This window comes from Diadema antillarum, unplaced genomic scaffold, assembly GCF_040938485.1.
Source record: "Diadema antillarum isolate AM-2024a unplaced genomic scaffold, OU_Dant_1.0 seq00000798_RagTag, whole genome shotgun sequence".
Taxonomy (NCBI): Eukaryota; Metazoa; Echinodermata; class Echinoidea; order Diadematoida; family Diadematidae; genus Diadema; species Diadema antillarum.
This window is the reverse complement of record NW_027271682.1, coordinates 861,250-879,961: the sequence shown is the minus strand read 5'-3', so window position 1 is coordinate 879,961 and position 18,712 is coordinate 861,250. Positions and strand designations below refer to the sequence as shown.

General features: G+C 37.5%; 1 protein-coding gene across 1 annotated transcript; it reads left to right on the top strand.

The window, feature by feature from the left end:
- Nucleotides 1–5,878: 5,878 nt before the first annotated feature.
- Nucleotides 5,879–18,033, top strand: LOC139739372 (epithelial sodium channel subunit gamma-2-like). The gene is made up of 10 exons (XM_071649991.1): nt 5,879–6,260; nt 6,800–7,175; nt 7,685–7,797; nt 11,200–11,363; nt 12,350–12,548; nt 14,864–14,936; nt 16,020–16,077; nt 16,637–16,710; nt 17,467–17,542; nt 17,869–18,033. Exons 1-10 carry the CDS (start codon nt 5,879–5,881, stop codon nt 18,031–18,033), a joined length of 1,680 nt encoding a protein of 559 aa, XP_071506092.1.
- Nucleotides 18,034–18,712: the final 679 nt, after the last annotated feature.

The window sequence follows — 18,712 nt, the reverse complement described above, 5'->3', positions numbered from 1 at the left end:
CTCCCTCCCCCTCTATCCCTCCCTCTCTCTCTCTCTCTCTCTCTCTCTCTCTATATATATATATATATATATAGAGAGAGAGAGAGAGAGCAACACACCACTTTGTCAGTCTGCCTGAAAATCGCCACAGCGAGAATATATATATATATATATATATATATATATATATATATATATGTATATAATATATAAATTGATATAATTAATATACATCGAATGATAGTAGAAGGAATGACAGGGTAGAGAAAATTGCCATTTCTTTTTTATCAAAATTCCAAATTTTCGGGGGCCTCTCCTTTCGTCAGGGATGAACTTAGCATTTTCACTATAGCATTTTCATCCCTAACGAAGAGGAGAGGCCCTCCAAAATTTGGGATTTTAATAAATTACCAATTGGCAATTAATGCATTTCTCTCTCGTGTCGTATATATATATATGCACGCATAATGTACTATAATGTGTGTCTATGTGCGTGTATAGATGTAAGCATCATTCCGGCAAGCAAAACAAAATAAATGAAATCAGACCAGACCAAGCCAGACCAACTCAGTTCTCTTTACTCTCTCATTGATGGTGAAGCCATGACTGATGTTCCTACAACTGACGTCATTACACATAATGTGGTGAAAAACAGAAGGAACCCATCAATGATTCAAGCATTTTCCTTCTCAAGTGATCAGTACAATTATTTTTTTAAAATCTCTTACATTGTGTGTTTTGCTTCGTCTACGCATTTAAAAAGAGTAAATGGTCCTTTCAGATAGTGTTCACGTGAAGAATCAGGGCAAATTCTGGCAAATTATGTGGCGAAAAATAATAGAGGCCTACATCACGTAGTATATTACTTTGGTAAGACAACACAAACATCAACTGTATCCCCACAGTATGCAAAACATAACCTTCACATGATTTGTCACAGTACAGGATGATACAATACACTGAATCTGTCTTAATTAATTGAATTGGAAGAAGTCTACCATCGACGAACTAAAATCGTCGGAGGACAATGATAACATACATACAAAAAATAGGAAATACGCATACACACAGCTTATAAACCCATAATGATTATTGGAGTAATGAGTATTGTGATCGTATAGTTTTGGTTGAGACCCAACTTCAGGTTTCTAGCATTTTTTTTTAGTGAGATAATGAGAAACATCTTATGAAATATGAAAGAGTATGTAATGCCAAGAGGTATTCAACGTTTATTTGATGAAAATCATGAAAATATGGTTGTGAATTTACTGAGATATTCAAAACCGAGCAATCCTAATAAAAGGTTAGACCCGCTCTTTATTAAGATCGCTTTGTTTTAATTTGCTTTTGGATGTCTCCGCAGTTAATTCCAAAACCAATTTTCATTGAATAATATTTGAATTCCTGTTAGAAATGTTCAGTATTACATAGGTGTTTTGTTTTTTTTTGTATACCCCGCAAAAAAATTAAAAGCCCAATCCTCATGTCCACCATATACTATACTATCCCTTTAATCTATTATTCTTACGGGCCTTGTCCTTCCATGTTCAACTACCACGTGGACTACTGGCAGGCTCCTATTTAATTTTCCAAAGAAGTAATCGCATGTTTTCATTTCTGGATCATGACCTTGACACTCGAGATGAGACTAGAGCGTCAAATATCCATCATAATAATAAAATTCTCACGCTGGATTAAATTGCTATAGGTAGTGCTACTGATTAAATGCTAGATGATTGCATGGAAAAAGGCAACTGATATGACAGTGAAACAAACTTTTAATCAGTCATCGTCTGGGAAACTCAAGAAAAAAAATGTTTACCTTTCTTTTCGCCCACACTCATTGGAGCATGATGGGGCAGACTTACTGCAAAAACAGTGGTTCGTCTAATAAGAGGAGATCTCCAACAGTCATTTCACGCAGCCTTGACGCAGTAAACCTGTCAAAGTGCCAAGGGTGAAATACAAAAAGGTTGTATTGTCAGTAATTTGCCGAGTCCGATAAGTGCAAATTACAGACGGCAGTGAGATGGTTTCCAAGGTTTGTGTCAATACTCATATTACCTTAATTTGCATAAGTAAAAGAGTGCTAAACGTCAGAAATTGAGTGACCATCGCATCGTAAACGAATGACCGTCTATCAGTCATAAAAGCTCGGTTTGTCTCACCCGCAAGTATTACATTCAGCTGACATCGTCTGATGTAACTCGTCCTTGCAGGCTTTGATAATTATCGGTTCTAGAGATAACAAGCAAATAAGAAACAAATGAAATGATAACGTTGGCTTTGACTCTTCACTCTCGCTCTTTCGACAGGCAAATACTCAAGTTTTATCAAAAGGTATTTATTTGCTATAAAAACACTTATCACGTCAAATGACATGAACGGCATGATTTTAAACATTAAAAAATGATGAAAACAGATGCCAACAATACGATATGTATTGTGTAAAAATTACTTCTTATAATTACATACAGCTCGTAAGGTATATAAACAATGACAGCATATATATTCATTTCACTTAATTATTTTGGAACTAGGTATAAGATTTACGCACCTTGCAAAAGTTAAGGTTAAAATCACTCACATCATCTAGAACCACACTTTTCGTAAACTGGACCAGAGAGGTGAGAAATTCGTCTCACCTCCCAGACTGGACTGTATACTTCCACATGTTTATTCATGAATTTGGAAAAATAGAATACGTGGTATAGACAACTTCCATCGCATTCATCTGCGTTTATAAGATTGTCATTGATTGTACGCGGGCATTCATTTGATATAGCGCTTCGAAATTGGTTCTCTGAAAAATGCTTATCATCAATCGTTTATTTAGTAAGCTCGAGGAAAACTCTATGAATTATCAATTGCTAGCAGACAAAGAAGCAGAGCAAAACGAAGTAAATTCCAACGTCTGATCTACGAACAAGGCATATGGCCCTGATATCTCTCCACTCCCTGTACCCCGGGTACACTTGCTGACGGGTGCTTATAGAGATTTCCAAATCAAGTTCAACTCGAAGCAAACATTAAACAGACGAGATATTATCTTGTTGAGACCAATATCATCTTCGAAAAAAACACGCTGCTACCAATCAAATCAGCTTTCAGTACGAAGGTTATTCTTGTATACGGAAAAAGACCCCACCCACCCCCCAAAACAACAAGAACGAGAACAAGAAAAAGAACAACAACAACAACAACAACAACAACAACAACAATAAACAATAATAAAAGCGATTTTCATTTTCGTTACTTTTCTTTATTTAGTAATTCCGGTGTTACACAAACATTAACGTGCTATTTATTTTCATAACCCCTTGCTGGGTGATATTCCACACTCTGTAGAGTGTGTCATTATTCTGCATTTATTGTATTATTTTGTTGTATGTTGTTAATGTCGGATCAATTACAGTAATCGAACGAAGTATTTTGGTAGGTCAATTTACCAGCATAGAAGCGCTAATATTTGATGGCAAACACAGCAAACAGTACAGAATTACGAACTGGTTGAAGATAAATACCTTTTCGAACAAAGTGGAAATTGGATTGTATATTTCTCATTGCTTTTCTAATACGATGATAAACATGCTTCTACATCCCTTGGAAGCGTTTGGCACTGTGACACGTTGATTGTACGTGACTTATTGCAATGAATCAGTCTTGTTGAAATAGCCTCCACGGTAAATTAACCCGTTCCATACGGGAACCTGGTGGCTTGTGTATTAAGTCTATGGGGATTTCGGAATTCAGTATGGAACGGGTTAAGGGATGACGAAAATGATCATCCCAGAGAACTGGACGGCTTAAAATATCCTGCTTGGTGATTACGAACACTTCGCTTTTTTCTTCCTGGAAATGACCTCGGTAGGGTAATTACAGTATTGGACACCGCCAGGACTGATTCCATTCATTCACACATGCATGCATTATGATGCTTCCAAAGGCATTCGCTGATTGGGGCCTCTATACGGTGGATTCATTAACCTCATGTCGGATTGTCATCAAGTAATAAGTATACAGCTGAGACAATCTCTGGTGTCAAGTGAACACATTCTCTCTTTTTTCTATGAGCCTTGACACGTTTTTTTTTTGTTTTTTTTTATTTTATAATAATCTCATTGTTATCGGCATTTAGTTTACTGCATGCAAACAAAGGGAAATTGATCAGAAACGTACGCCTACCATACTTGTATACATTTTTAGTCAGTTTCCGTTTGTTTGCATTTATCATTCAAAACCTGCATCATTTCGGTGATCCCTTGCATTTATCTCCTAGTCGATTTCTATCCTTCGGGCTTATGTCAAGTCTGTGTAAGCTCAATCTGACCCCACGTGCATCGAGAATTAAGGGGTTTCTAGGACGGGACGAAAATGTTCCAGGTCGCTTCATAGATCAGTCGGTTTATGAGAGCACCGGATTAGAATTTCAGAGATCTCGGCTTCGAATCTCGATGGATTCTTTTTGTTATTTTTTTTTTCATTTATACGTAATGCACTGATACATTCATTCACCTGTATATATTTTCCTGTATCTGTTCATCTCTCAAGATACTGGTCTGCATACTATACGGTATAAGTCGGGGAGTTTACTTGCAAGATTTACCATAGACCTATTAAAATATACCGTACAATATTTTACCGTAATATATTATATTGTAATAAAATATAATGTAATATACTTTATCATCTATGCCCAAGCGCATCATCACTAGCACGTGCATGCATTGTTTACTAGCACCACTGCACTTAACTCCAATTTACAACCTCAAGCAATATCTATGAATCATACAGCCCTCTTCCACGCTACCGTGTATCAAATAAGGCCGGTCATTCCTTCAAGCTATACTGAATAAGCGACCATCTGCACTTTCTATAGCTGATATTTCCGATATCTTGTATTTGTTTCCCCGTAATGCAATGTCAACTCACGTCTATTTCTATATTTTTGTTTAGAGTTTTGGTTGATAATTTCTGTACATTATTCCATTAAGTCCTGCTTTCATTAACTTTTATGTTGTGAAGTGAAGTAAAATACCAATCATTAGTTACTGTCAGAGCAGAAGTAAAGTCCTTTCTGAAATAAGGAAGCATACTAAGAAGATGTTAGCTGAAGAAGATAGACTTTTTTTAAAAGAGTTGAAACTTCTATACGTTTTTAAATTATCATTAAGAAGTATTACGATATAAATAAGTTGTATGAAAGAAAGAGGGGAACGATTGCATAGTTGTAGCATCGTTGTGTGAAAGAAAGTGACCATTATTTGGACTTCTGACATGTGTTATCATCACTCTGTAATAAATTATTAAACTATATCTTTTATTTTACTTGTCATAAGTGTATGTGTGAACAAAATACACAAAGTAGGTTTTTACTTTCTACTTTCTACTCATACAACAAAAATATGGAAATTTCTTTATGCCATTAAAGGTAAGGAAGTAGAAGTTCCACAAGGAAACGCAGTATTGGTAATGGAACAGAAAATTAGAGACAAAAAGAAAAATGAATGGATGTCGAACTGAGCTATTATAGGGACAATGTATTTTGATAATCATAAAGAGCTTCTGTTGTTGTATTCGTCTCCACAAAACAATAGTTAACAGGAATTACATTATGTTTTTACCATTGTGTTTATAAGCAATTTCAAACTTGATTAGATGACCAACGGTTACAAGAAAACCAATCTTAGCACCCTCTGGCTTTGAAATCAAGAACAATTGTTTAATCAGTTAAATGTTAACGATATTAAGTGTTTTTATGTTTTTCCTCGGTATATTTCATTGTCTTTGATTTCATTTCTTCGCTTACTCTTCACAAATACCTCTCTCTCTCTCTCTCTCTTTCCCTCTTGTGATCGGTTTTCTCTTCCATCAAAGATATCAATTTGGTCTTGAAAATATGGAGATGGACATGAGAACAGGAGAAAAAGGACACGACCTCGGTCCCTCTCTCAAAGGAGATCCTGACATCGAACGCAAGAGGAACGATTTCTGCTCTCGAAAGAGCCCCGCAGAAATCGTCCAGAACTTCGTCGACAATGCGACCACGCACGGCGTCACGCGGATCTTGAGGTGCGATCGGTCGCGTCTTTCCCGTCTCTTCTGGGCCGTCATCACACTGACGGCCCTCGGTGCGCTGCTGTACCAGGGCTCCATGATCGTCATCGACTATTTCCACCGACCGACGACCACTAAAATCTCTCTCATCACCAAGTCGGAGCTCATTTTCCCAGCCATCACCATTTGCAACCTCAATATGATGAGGAAAAGCAAAGTAAACGGTATGAAAACCAAGGGGAAAGACGAAAAAGACAAGAATGTTCCTTGCTTTTTAATGATGTCATAGAGGAGAAAAGTAATACAATACAATAGTAATGTAATGCAATAGTGAAATTATGACCGTTATCGGATTAAGTGTAGGAAAGTTATACGAAATTGCGAAGCATCGTTAATACGATATGCAAATAAGCCGAGTCACTTCGTACAATCTTCCATAGATCGTGCGTGTATAGGCCTACCAACATGACCAAAGAAAAAAGAAAAGAAAAGATGTGACGAACATTCAAATCGTCTGATCTGAAAGTGTAAAAAAGAAAAAGAAATGTTATGCCTGCCTGATTTATGTAATTTTCCATCGAGAAATACGAAAACAGAATGGAAATTAAAATTGAAATTCATCCATCTATCGAATCTATCCATTTATCTATCCATCTATCAAAATCTAATAATTTATGTTATATGATATATCATAAATTAGCATGCATAATGCTGGTTGAGAAAGATACGATGCATGTCATCGTTTACAATGTAACCTTTCCAGGGACGCGTTTCCAAGGACTGGTAGGATTGGACGCACTGTACGAAGACATCCATGGCGACGATTATGACTACGACTGGTTCTACGAAACGGACTCGTCCTTTACTACCACCTCACAGTCTCTTAATCGCCGACGTAGACGGCGCGACGTTGACGAGGATGAAGCCTCAATCTCGTCGGAACACGTGGACTATCCCAGCTGGGATGGCGTTACGGACCCCGATGATTGGAGGTCTTTCTATGATCGTTCTCAGTCGTCCGACTTCACCGACCTGCAGGCTGCCGTGAGGCCAACGCGCGACGAGCTTGAGGCGTACGGGCACACAGGCGTGGACTTGATCCAACAGTGCAGCTTTGACGGGGATCCGTGTTCACACAAGTGCGTATAATCAACTTTCACTTTTGCCTATTCTTGTGTCGAACTGTATAAAACAAAAACATGTTTTCAGCTGGTACCCACATGAAATCGCGTCGTACAGAAGGCGACATGGTAAGAAGTAGCTTTTTAAATTATGAACGATCTGTTTTGCAAAGGGGTGTGTTCACAAGTGAATGATTCTCGTTGTTAAAGAAAGCCTACAGTCGCAAAGAGATTGAAACCCCTTAACTCACTGTTAGTGCCACCGCTTAGTTAATTAGTCTTATACATTTTAGATGTTTTCTTTTACCGTACCATCGACACTGTTATTTAAATAAGAGAAAATTGTTAAAGTAAACAACCTTGAAATGATTCAAAGATTTGTTTTTTCATTATTAGTCTTTCCTCCAAAATTGCGGAACCGCCAACTTAGCTATACTTCCACTTTTTTGTTGTTATTGAGAATATGTTTGCATCTTCCCCTCCTCGTGCTATCTCTTTTAAAGCCTTTATTCTCACTTCCTGCGCAGAAACTTTAGCCGGATACAAAACATTCGCTATGGCAATTGTTTCGTGTTGAATGACGGCAACAAGTTGAAAAATGCTTCTGTGATCAAAACGAGTAGAACGGGCTCGCAGTACGGTAAGAAGAAGGTCGTTTATTTAGGGGTGACCTATTTCGTGAAAGTCTAGTCTTTTTTGCGTACAATGTATATGTATCATTTTATTTATTTTTTAGTGGATTTTTATTGCCATACTCTACTGGAATAGTTACTATGTACTTTCTTTGTGTAATTCCGTGCAAAGAGAAGTAATGTATCATAACGGACTTCTTGAATACTAATTGTGACCGTGCACCTCAAAACGAACATAAAGTCGCACACACTGATTTTGCATGAGGACTGAAAATAAGTGAAATGGGTCAACCTAGCCGAACTTGACTTTTTCATATTTTCTGAAAGAGCGGGTCTTCCTTTACATTATGCTAAAATTTGGTATCATAAAACGGGCAGGAAAGTGTGTTTTTTTAGCAGTTTATCTCGAACATTTTTGGTAGAATAGTGTGATTAGATGTGTCTTTAGAATCCCTTTTTGTCCCCGCCGAACGAGTTCGAGCAGGGGACTATGAAACGGGCTCCGTACGTGTGTGTGTCCGTGTGTCCGTCCGTGTGTCCGTCCGTCCGTGTGTCCGTGTGTCCGTGTGTGCGTCCGTGTGTGATCAAAATCTTCAATTTGCTACTTCTCTGTCATTTATGAGCCAATTTTGATTCTGTTTGCTTTATATGATAGCACTACATGGGAGCTTTGAAACTTCTACACAGAATTTCAGTCGTGACCTTTGACCTTGACCTTTGACCTATATTGTACATTTTGCTACAAAATGCTACTCCTTCGCCATTTCTAACCCGATTTCGATTCCGTTTGCTTTATGTGATGGCACTAGGTGAGGGCTTCAAAACTTCTACACAGAATTTTGACCTTTGACTTCTTTGACCTTTGACCTTGATTTTTTGACCTATATTGTACATTTTGCTACAAAATGCTACTCCTTCGCCATTTCTAACCCGATTTCGATTCCGTTTGCTTTATGTGATGGCACTAGGTGAGGGCTTCAAAACTTCTACACAGAATTTTGACCTTTGACTTCTTTGACCTTTGACCTTGATTTCTGACCTATATTGTACATTTTGCTACGAAATGCTACTCCTTCGCCATTTTTAACCCGATTTCGATTCCGTTTGCTTTATATGATGGCACTAGTTGAGGGCTTCAAAACTTCTACACAGAATTTTGACCTTTGACTTCTTTGACCTTTGACCTTGATTTTTGACCTATATTGTGCATTTTGCTACAGAATGCTACTCCTGCGCCATTTCTAACCCGATTTCGATTCCGTTTGCTTTATGTGATAGCACTAGGTGAAGGCTTCAAAACTTCTACACAGAATTTTGACCTTTGTCTTCTTTGACCTTTGACCTTGATTTTTGACCTATATTGTACATTGGCTACAAAATGCTACTCCTTCGCCATTTCTAACCCAATTTCGATTCCATTTGCTTTATGTGATGGCGCTAGGTGAGGGCTTCAAAACTTCTACACAGAATTTTGACCTTTGACTTTTTTGACCTTTGACCTTGATTTTTTACCTATATTGCACATTTTGTTACAAAATGCTACTTCCGGCGGGGACATATGTTACGCACCGCGTAATTTCTACTTTTCCTTGTTCATTTCTGAAAAACCTTGTCCACGCTCTTCACTTTCAACTCTAATAACTTTTGAAAGGATAGTGCTACTGCTTTGAAAGTTGACATTCATTATGGGCAGAATGTGTTAATGAGGCATGCTTAATTCCAGTTTAATCTAATAATCCCTTCATTGTTGTTACTTTGGTGGTTTACTTCCTGTTTTTTGTCCCATTCATCGCACAGCCAGCACAGTTTGGTAAAGATAAAGCGCTTGAATAGACACTGTACTTCAGAGCCTCTTTTCTCAGTTCACACTTTTCCTGAGTTTGTGCTTTCTTTCCAATATTTAGATAGGTTAGGAGAGTCCATTTGATTTGAGTTATACATCATTTTAAAGCTTAAAGTCTGCTCTTTCAGAATATGGTCTTAACTAAAACTTCATGTCTGGCGGCTTTTTGTTTGTTTTGAGGTGCACGGTCACAATTGGACTTTATGTTCACGATCAACTTTAAAATCAGCTACTCTAAAAGAAAAGCAAAGCAATCCTGATGGGTCCCGTATTTTTAGGACTACTTTGTTTTAGATATCTCAGCCATTTCAACGCCAATTTTCATTAAATAGATTTTGAATTCCGATTAGAATTATGTGGTCTTACATATTTTATAAAAGGTTGTCATTATCTACAAAATTATTTATCAAAAACCATTGGAAACTCCTTAACCCCATTTCAACCCAAAGTGTGCCACCCCTTTAGATGTTCTAGGCCCAACAGTAGAAATTTGATAAACATTGGATACAATAGGCAAAGGGAAGTTATAAGATTTTGAGAACTCACTAATTTGTGCCGAACAGTTCTAAAAAAATAATAATATGGATGTGCAAATAAGTGAGGTAATGATATCATAGTCCACAATTTCCATTGATTGTATAAAGAAAAATGACGAAAATTATTATCTTTCTTTCTGCTTCTTTCTGCTTGAAAAGTATTACGTATAATAATCATTCCTGGCTGAACAACTTCAAGATAATGATTAGTCAGATGTATAAGATATTTTAGACTAGGGCATAGTCGCTTTTGAAAACACACAGAAAGCAGGAACGGGAAATTTCATGATTTTATGTACGAACTATAAAACATGTTTTGAAATTGCTGCTCGAAAAGTGTTTAGTGAAAATCAGCAAAACTTCACAACTTCACCACATCATTAATCTTTTTACATTTTTGATAAAATACTCTGAATCTTGACAGTTGTGTTATAAAATTCTGCTCCTTCGTATCAGAGGAATTCTAACCGATATTATATCATAGAATTCCTTTTTATTTGTTTTTTGGTTTGCTTTTATTTCTGCATTCAATCAGATGCAATTTGAATGCAAACTTCAAAAAGTACAAAGACAAAGAATAACAAGTGCAGTGAAATAAATCGATAACAGTACATAAATAGATTCACATAGGTGATTGCATTGAGCAATGTAGATACACAGAAACATAAAATAAAATATACAGTATTTTTCAGTAAACAACAGAGATAATTGAATGCAGGAGACCACCATCATAAGCGATTAAGCTTGAAATGGATGGAGGCCTCATAAAATGACTATACAACGACATAACTCTCTTGAGGGGACTATGAGGGGACTTTATGAGGGGACTATGACTATAATGTTACATTCCTACATATTGCAGCCAATTTGAATAAGTTTTTTTTTTCATCTCATCCCTCAAAACCTCGCACATATTGATATGTATCTCAAACAAGCCACTGATATAAGTCTATTTCATCGCGCTCCCTGTATCCTTTCATATAAATATCTCTCTTCCTGTCTCCATTTCTTCCTGTCATTGAAAATGGTAGGTTTACACCTGACTTTGCTTGTGGAGCAGCCGGAGTACATCGGTGTCCTCACCCCAGAGGCAGGGGTGGTAGTAGCCATCCATGATCCATCCGTGTTCGCCTTCCCCGAAGACGACGGTATCTCCGTGTCGACAGGACAGGCAACATCCATTGGACTTAGAAGGGTATGTACACACGGCATATATGACCCTGCATCAAACAAACACAAGCAAAAACAAACAAACAAACAAACAAACAAACAAACAATGACAAGAAAAGTTTCCTAACATGAATTCTTAGTTAAGGGCAGATTCTGAAAGAGCAGATTCAAAGAATCTATGTATAAGTCAACTCAAATAAACTCTCCTTACCCATCCAAATCATGGAAAGAAAAGCACACTCTTGAAAAGTGTGTATTACTGAGAAAATAGACTCTGAAGTGTTTCTTAGGGTCTATTCAGGCGCTTGATTTTTACCAAACTGTGCTCGGTGCAATGACTGCGACAAAAATGCAAGATGTAAAACTCAAGACCAACAACAATTGAAGTATTATTGGATTTAGCTGAAACTAAGCATACTCTATAAACACATTCTATCCATGACTACTACCAGCTTTCAAAGTAGTAACAGTGTTTTTCAAACACGATTAGATTTTAAAGTGAAGAGTGTGTAGAAGATTTGTAAAGAAATGAACAGGGACCTGTAAGACATACCAAATCTCATTACTCTACCCCCCAAAAAATGTTCCAAAAAATGCTAAAAATACAAATTCCTTTTCCTTCTATGATCCCACACCTTCAGAAAATATGAACAACTCAAAATTGACTAGATTGACTGGCCCGTCTCACCTAATTTTGAGTTCGCACGTATGATCAGGACTTGCGATTTTATTCTTTGTTTTGTTTTGTGATGCACGGTCACAGTGCACGTCACGAGTTCAAAACCCAAAAGACATGCAGCCCCTGAGCTCGACACTAGGCAAGTAAGGTCCACTGAATAGGCACTGAAAGCAAAGGTGCGTACCCAGTACAATGATGTAACGTCATAATATTAATTCAGTTCCAAATCATGCGAAATAGATACCATCTATGACTCCTACATGAATAACATGACACAGTTAGTTTGACTTTTCCAGCTGTTTTGTTTTGTTTTGTTTTGTTTTTTTATTCAGAGTTATATCACCCGTCTCGAGGATCCGTACGGTGACTGCGTGGACGGAAATCAGGAATACTACAATCCGCAAATGTACAACTTTTCCCAGCGTTCATGCTCAAAGATGTGCCTGGAAAAAGCGATGTTGAAGCAGTGCAAATGTGTCACCGACATCCTCGTCAACGGTACCATGTGCTCCCCCATCAATCAAACAGAACGTAAGCCTCAATACTCTCGTTTCACGCACAAAGATTCGCTCGCTATCATTTTCCCTGGCCTTATGGCATAGTCGAGCATGCGGGTGCACGTCACGAGACCGACCTCCACCATGCAGCCCACGAGTCATGCAATCCATGATTCATACTTTCCACGAGTTATACAGCCGGTTTGAGCCCACGAGTCATACAGCCCATGAGTTAGACACTAAGCAAACAAGGCCACGAGACCGAATTTGTAGGCTGTTTGTACCTAGTTTCTAACTCATGAGCCTGGTGTCGAACTCATGGGCTGTATGACTCGTGGGGTGTATGACTCATGAACCTTTTTTCAATGTCAAATTCGTGGGTTGCATAACTCGTGTCTGTCTCCTGGGATGACCCCGAGCATGCGACGTATTTTAGCCATTCGTATGTGATTCTTCAATTACCTGTCAAGAGATGGCGCGATTCTGAGTGACTGCTGAGCTGACTGGTGTATGTATAGTCATACTGCAGCTCGTCAGAATCGCGCCTTTGTAAGCCTAGGCGGTGGGCAAACAGGAACAGCATAGGAAATTGTAGTAGCTCTAGATTTTAAAGTTTGATGGTGTCTCGACGGGAACAAATTTATTTTGGAACAGTCCAAGACTATAAACCAATCTAAGGTCAAGCACGATTTTTGTTGTTGATGACGAAGCTGTATCAAAGAGCTTCAACTTTTACTGAAGATGATATTATAGCCCTCAGTTCACATTGCACTCGTTCGTCAAAACTGATACGGCCTTGACGCCTTTAATAATGTATTTCAGAACTATATTCTGTCTGGGTATAGATGATAATGAGTATCACAAGCAAAATGAACATGCATATTTTATATTTTCCCTCAGTGACTCTCACTGCCATTTATAATAGTACAACAGTTAAATTAAAGAATTATTTTCTAGTAAGTCATCAACCAAAGAAGCAACATGGATAATCTTTACAGTGCATTCATTATTGACTGTGTAGATAGACCCGATCCAGACTAGTAGAAAAGGTTTCATAAAATCCTAACAGAAGTATGGAAGTTATGTTTCTTAAAACTATACTTCCAAAAGGTGATATTATCTCCGCTTAACGTACAGTTAGAACAGGTAATGATGACATGGCCTTACAACTCTTCTTGGTTCTCACAAACATAAAAACTTACAAATGTAAACATGACAATTATTATAAGTTGGATTGGATCTCTAAAAGATCATCGCAAGATTGGAATAGACTGAAGTGAAGGGTAAAGCCGGTTTAATACATATAAAATTGCAAATTAAGCACCCGATTTTTGTGCTACATAAGCCAGTTCCTAGTTAGCTGATGTGCACATTTTCTCAAATTACATTTCTTCTTTTTTCTCAGTTTGTTTCTAAAGATACCTCACTCGCTTTAGAAATTATAATCAGTGATAATCCATAGGCTTGTCGGATGTTAAAATCATTGGATAAATCCATTAGGTTCAAACGAAGTAATGAACTTGCGTGAACAAGATGACAATCAGAATGGAGAGGGAGAAACATCCATTTCATTATCTTCTAGATTGGATGTATAAACAAACTTTTCTATCAGTGTTGTCAAATACCAAGCTTGCTGTCAGGTGACGTGCTGGCAAGTCCCATTTATAAGGCTTATGAATTTTCATCACAGATACTTATCTCAGTGAATTTAGAATCAGTTATACCTGTCAGTAATATGACCATTTCTCTGTTCATGCGCACAGTGAAACTACAAACTGGCTTATACAATGGAAGACCTGTGAGGTAGTTACGTCACCACCGCCTCTAATTTGCACAATCATGTCCAGGCTCGACATTAGTGGTGCCCCGGGCCAGCAGAAATCAATTTCGGGCCACTACTTTTTTTGAGGAAAGATAATATCATGGTGAGCCAACCATAACACCAAATTATATTGCCTGGCCACCGAAAAAAAGATGAATGAAAAATGAAATGAATGAATGAATGAATCAATAAATAAATAAATGAATAAATAAATGAGTAGATAAGATTAAAATGATGATGATGATAATAATAATAATAATAATGATAATGATAGTCGAATAAAATAAAAAGAGTGAGTGTGAAAAAAGGCGTCCGAATATTTGAAAACTGAATCAGATATCTAAGTGCATGATTTTGATATTCTAATATTTGTCACAGTGGGAGGACTTTTAAAAGATAGAGAAATGAACCATTAGTAGTGATAGGTATCAATGTGATACATTTTAAGATTTTATTTAAGATAAAAGAATGTAGGCCTACATACACTATTCTCTCGATTTCTTACAATTACATCTATTTATACAAAGGAGCCTGCCGTACTTCAGTCTTGAAGAAGTATATTAGGAACAAACTCAGCTGCCAGTGCGAAAACCCGTGCTTGTAAGTATTGTTTGATTTTGTCACAAGCTGTTGATAAATAAGTCTGCCGAAATATTTAGTGGATGCAAACATATATGTGACAGTGCACCTCAAAACGAACATAAAGTCGCACACACTGATTTTGCGTGAGGACAGAAAATAAGTGAAATGGGTCAACATAGCTGAACTTGACTTTTTCATATTTTCTGAAAGAGCGGGTCTTCTTTTACATTGTGCTAAAATTTGGTATTATAAAATGGGCAGGAAAGTGTGTTTTTTAGCAGTTTATCTCGAACATTTTTGGTAAAATAGTGTGATTAGGTGTGTCTTTAGAATCCCTTTTTCATTTCTGAAAAACCTTGTCCACACTCTTCACTTTCAACTCTAATAACTTTTGAAAGGATAGTGCTACTACTTTGAAATTTGGCATTAATTATGGACAGAATGTGTTAATGAGGCATGCTTAATTGCAATTTAATCTGATAATCCCTTCATTGTTGTTACTCTGGTGGTTTACTTCCTGTTTTTTGTCCCATTCATCGCACAGCCAGCACGGTTTGGTAAAGATTAAGCGCTTGAATAGACACTGTACTTCAGAGCCTCTTTTCTCAGTTCACACTTTTCCTGAGTTTGTGTTTTCTTTCCAATATTTAGATAGGTTAGGAGTGTCCATTTGATTTGAGTTATACATCATTTTAAAGCTTAAAGTCTGCTCTTCCAGAATATGGTCTTACCTAAAAATTCATGTCTGGCGACTTTTTGTTTGTTTTGAGGTGCAGGGTCACATATAATATATCCCTCACTGAAACCGGTACAACCTTGAAAAATGAGTAAAACCTTGAGAAAGGAGCTGATGACAAGATCACAAAATATTTCCCACCAAAATTATAATTTTCAAAATATTATCGCTTCAGGTTTTTCAAGATTCTTTCACAATGGTGAAAAGAGAAGTTCAGCATCTTTGTACTGAAGTCAGAGTTATGGTTGGAATGCAAAAAAGAAGAGGAAACACGTACGACCTTATCCTAATGTTTTTGTATGGATCATGAAAGCATGTCTGGATTTTCTCATCGGTCATGTTCTGTCTTTTGCCTATCTGCACAGTGAAACTGTCTATATCCCGACGATCTCAACATTACGTTGGCCTACCGAAAGATACGAAGTAAGCATTTTTTTACGCATTAAAAGACTTTTGACACCGTATAAAGCTATTGCATTCCATATACAGTGCACCTAATGCAAGAGGCAAATTGTATCTGGCTACTAGTAATGTTAATCGTTCGTGTAGGAGTAAGTTGCCTGAAAATATTGATAACGAAAAGATGAATATGTATGCATGTAGGTCAATTATATAGAAGATAAAGCGATGATGAATTGAGCTTGTTAAATATTGTTACTGCTAATTCATGCAAAGCTGGATTTAAATTTTCCTGAAATATCTAACTGCTAGTAACAAATACTTAACTCGTTATAACTTCCCTTCGTTTGCGTGTGTGTGTTTGGGGGGGGGGGGGGCGAAGAGTGTTGAACGCATGCCGTAAATGGGTCAACTGCAAAAGCTGTGCAGAGAATAGTAAATTATATCTATTGAGCTACAGCAATAAGAAGAAAACCGTCTATCACAGACACACGCAGACACACACAACATCTTACTGTGTGACATTGGTGTTTATTGTGTACATTTATTCGGGATTAATTCTCCGAACTTCTGTCATTTTTAGGAGCATCTGTATACACGTCTCGCTAACAAGAGTGAGAAGGCTGCAAGATTCCTACTAAACAAGGAGCACGCCAGGTGAGACCGAACTCTTCATACTTATCGTTTTCCATATTGTAGTATGATAGTGCTGCAAAAACAAAAACAAAAAAAGAAGAAAAATATGATTAACAAAGCAAATGTTTGTTGTGATATGGTTTTTTGTTTTTGTTTCATTGAATGTTGTAAGAATTATTTGTGTCGGATATATTCTCGCACTTGGAACTGACAAATCCTAAATCTGGGCTAACAAAATAAACAAACCATAACTATGCATGTGTATCTCGGCTTGTTGCTTGATATCATCACTATTTCAAAATTGTTATCTAGTCATGATTAACCTTTGACTGCTCATTCCCCATAACATTATTTGTCCTATAATTTTGTGTTTTTTGTCCTCCTACAAATGAACATTTACCAGCCACAGCGGTTGCCAATGTTAATTGACGATGACACCATCGTTCCTGATGACTATGTTCAAGTTGTTCAAGTTGATTTATTTCATTTCTAACGAACAAATAATTAGGAATACAATAAAATGTTCGTATATACAGATGTCAGGAAATCAGTATAACAATGCGATGAACATAAGAACATGTAATAAAGACACAGGTTAATTATAAACAAAGATACAAATAAATGTTGAATTATCATTATGGTAAAGGCTTAGATGCTAAACAGATGAAATTTGTTGAACAGGAAATCTCTAAATGTCCATTACCGTGCTTGATGCATATTGCCTGAAAGTGTTCTTGTATAGGTGAACAGCATAGCATACTTTTGTTGTTCCATCAGCAAAAACTTGGTGCGACTCAAGGTATTCTTTCAAGAACTCAACTTCGAGAGGGTGGTGGAGACTCCTCTGATTACGGTATGTTGATTCGGGCAATAAAATGTTGTTTCACATTCTATTCATGACTCTCTCATTTCATGAATTGGGAAAAAATCTTGAGATCGATTTACGATCTATTATCTTTTCATAATCACATAATACGCGCCGCTTGCGGTTGCGTTATTAAGATTATGTACAAATGGTATGCATTCACAAAATTGAGAATCTTATTATTCAATGACTAATGAATACATTACGAAATATATGAACATTGGTATAATGCCACCCGATTTGATTTGGTTTATTTGTATTTAGTTGTTGCCTTGTTGATTCACTTCAGTTCTTTTTGTTTTCGTTTTTCCCAGATCGAAAGCCTATTCGGTAGTGTCGGCGGTCTAATGGGACTTTACATAGGCATGTCCGTTATCTCGGCGTGTGAAATTCTGGTCTTCATTGCGCAGCTTGTCCGATCCGTGTGCTGCAAGTCCAACGAGCGCCGACCTAACGTCATCAAAGTCACCGGGACATAGAGCCGTATACTTTGCATGACTATGAAGTTTTAGATTTTCTCGACGGGGACGTTCAGAGGGAAAAAAAACTGTTCTGAGCATGCGCTAAATCGCTTATCAAACTCTATCTCTTTATAGCTGACGACTTCTTAGTTTTCACGACGCGTTGTGGGTTATTTTTACGTCCGCTCAATTCACGACGCAGAGAACTACTTGAAGCACCAATAGGTTGTGCCATTTTATTTCTTGTAGGTTTCGTCTCCGCGTAATCTAAAGCTACTTTTTAGCACGACGCAGGGAGAGAGGAGAACGTCAAACGCACTCGTCGTCTCAGTCGTCCGGGCCGAAAATCTAAAGCTCCTTATTGTCTTGCCCGATAACGTTAGTATTAAAAGGTGGCGTCACACTGTCCCGATGTTGACACAAGGTGGCAGTGCGAATATGAAATTTTCAGTTTAGTACGAAGTTGACCCCGAACATGGTCAAAAGTCAATCAATATCCGAAGCAAGTACAGAAGGTTACATGATTGCACCCGAATCACACAAGAAGGTACCGTGAAAATGGGATTTTTTTTTATTAAGAAGTTTGCTAGAAGGACACACGAAGGAAACACAATGGCTGCACGAAGATTTTGCCGCCACTCACTCAGTTGTCCCCGGAGTCTAGGAAACTCCACAGGTGTAGGAGTATAATGCGCCC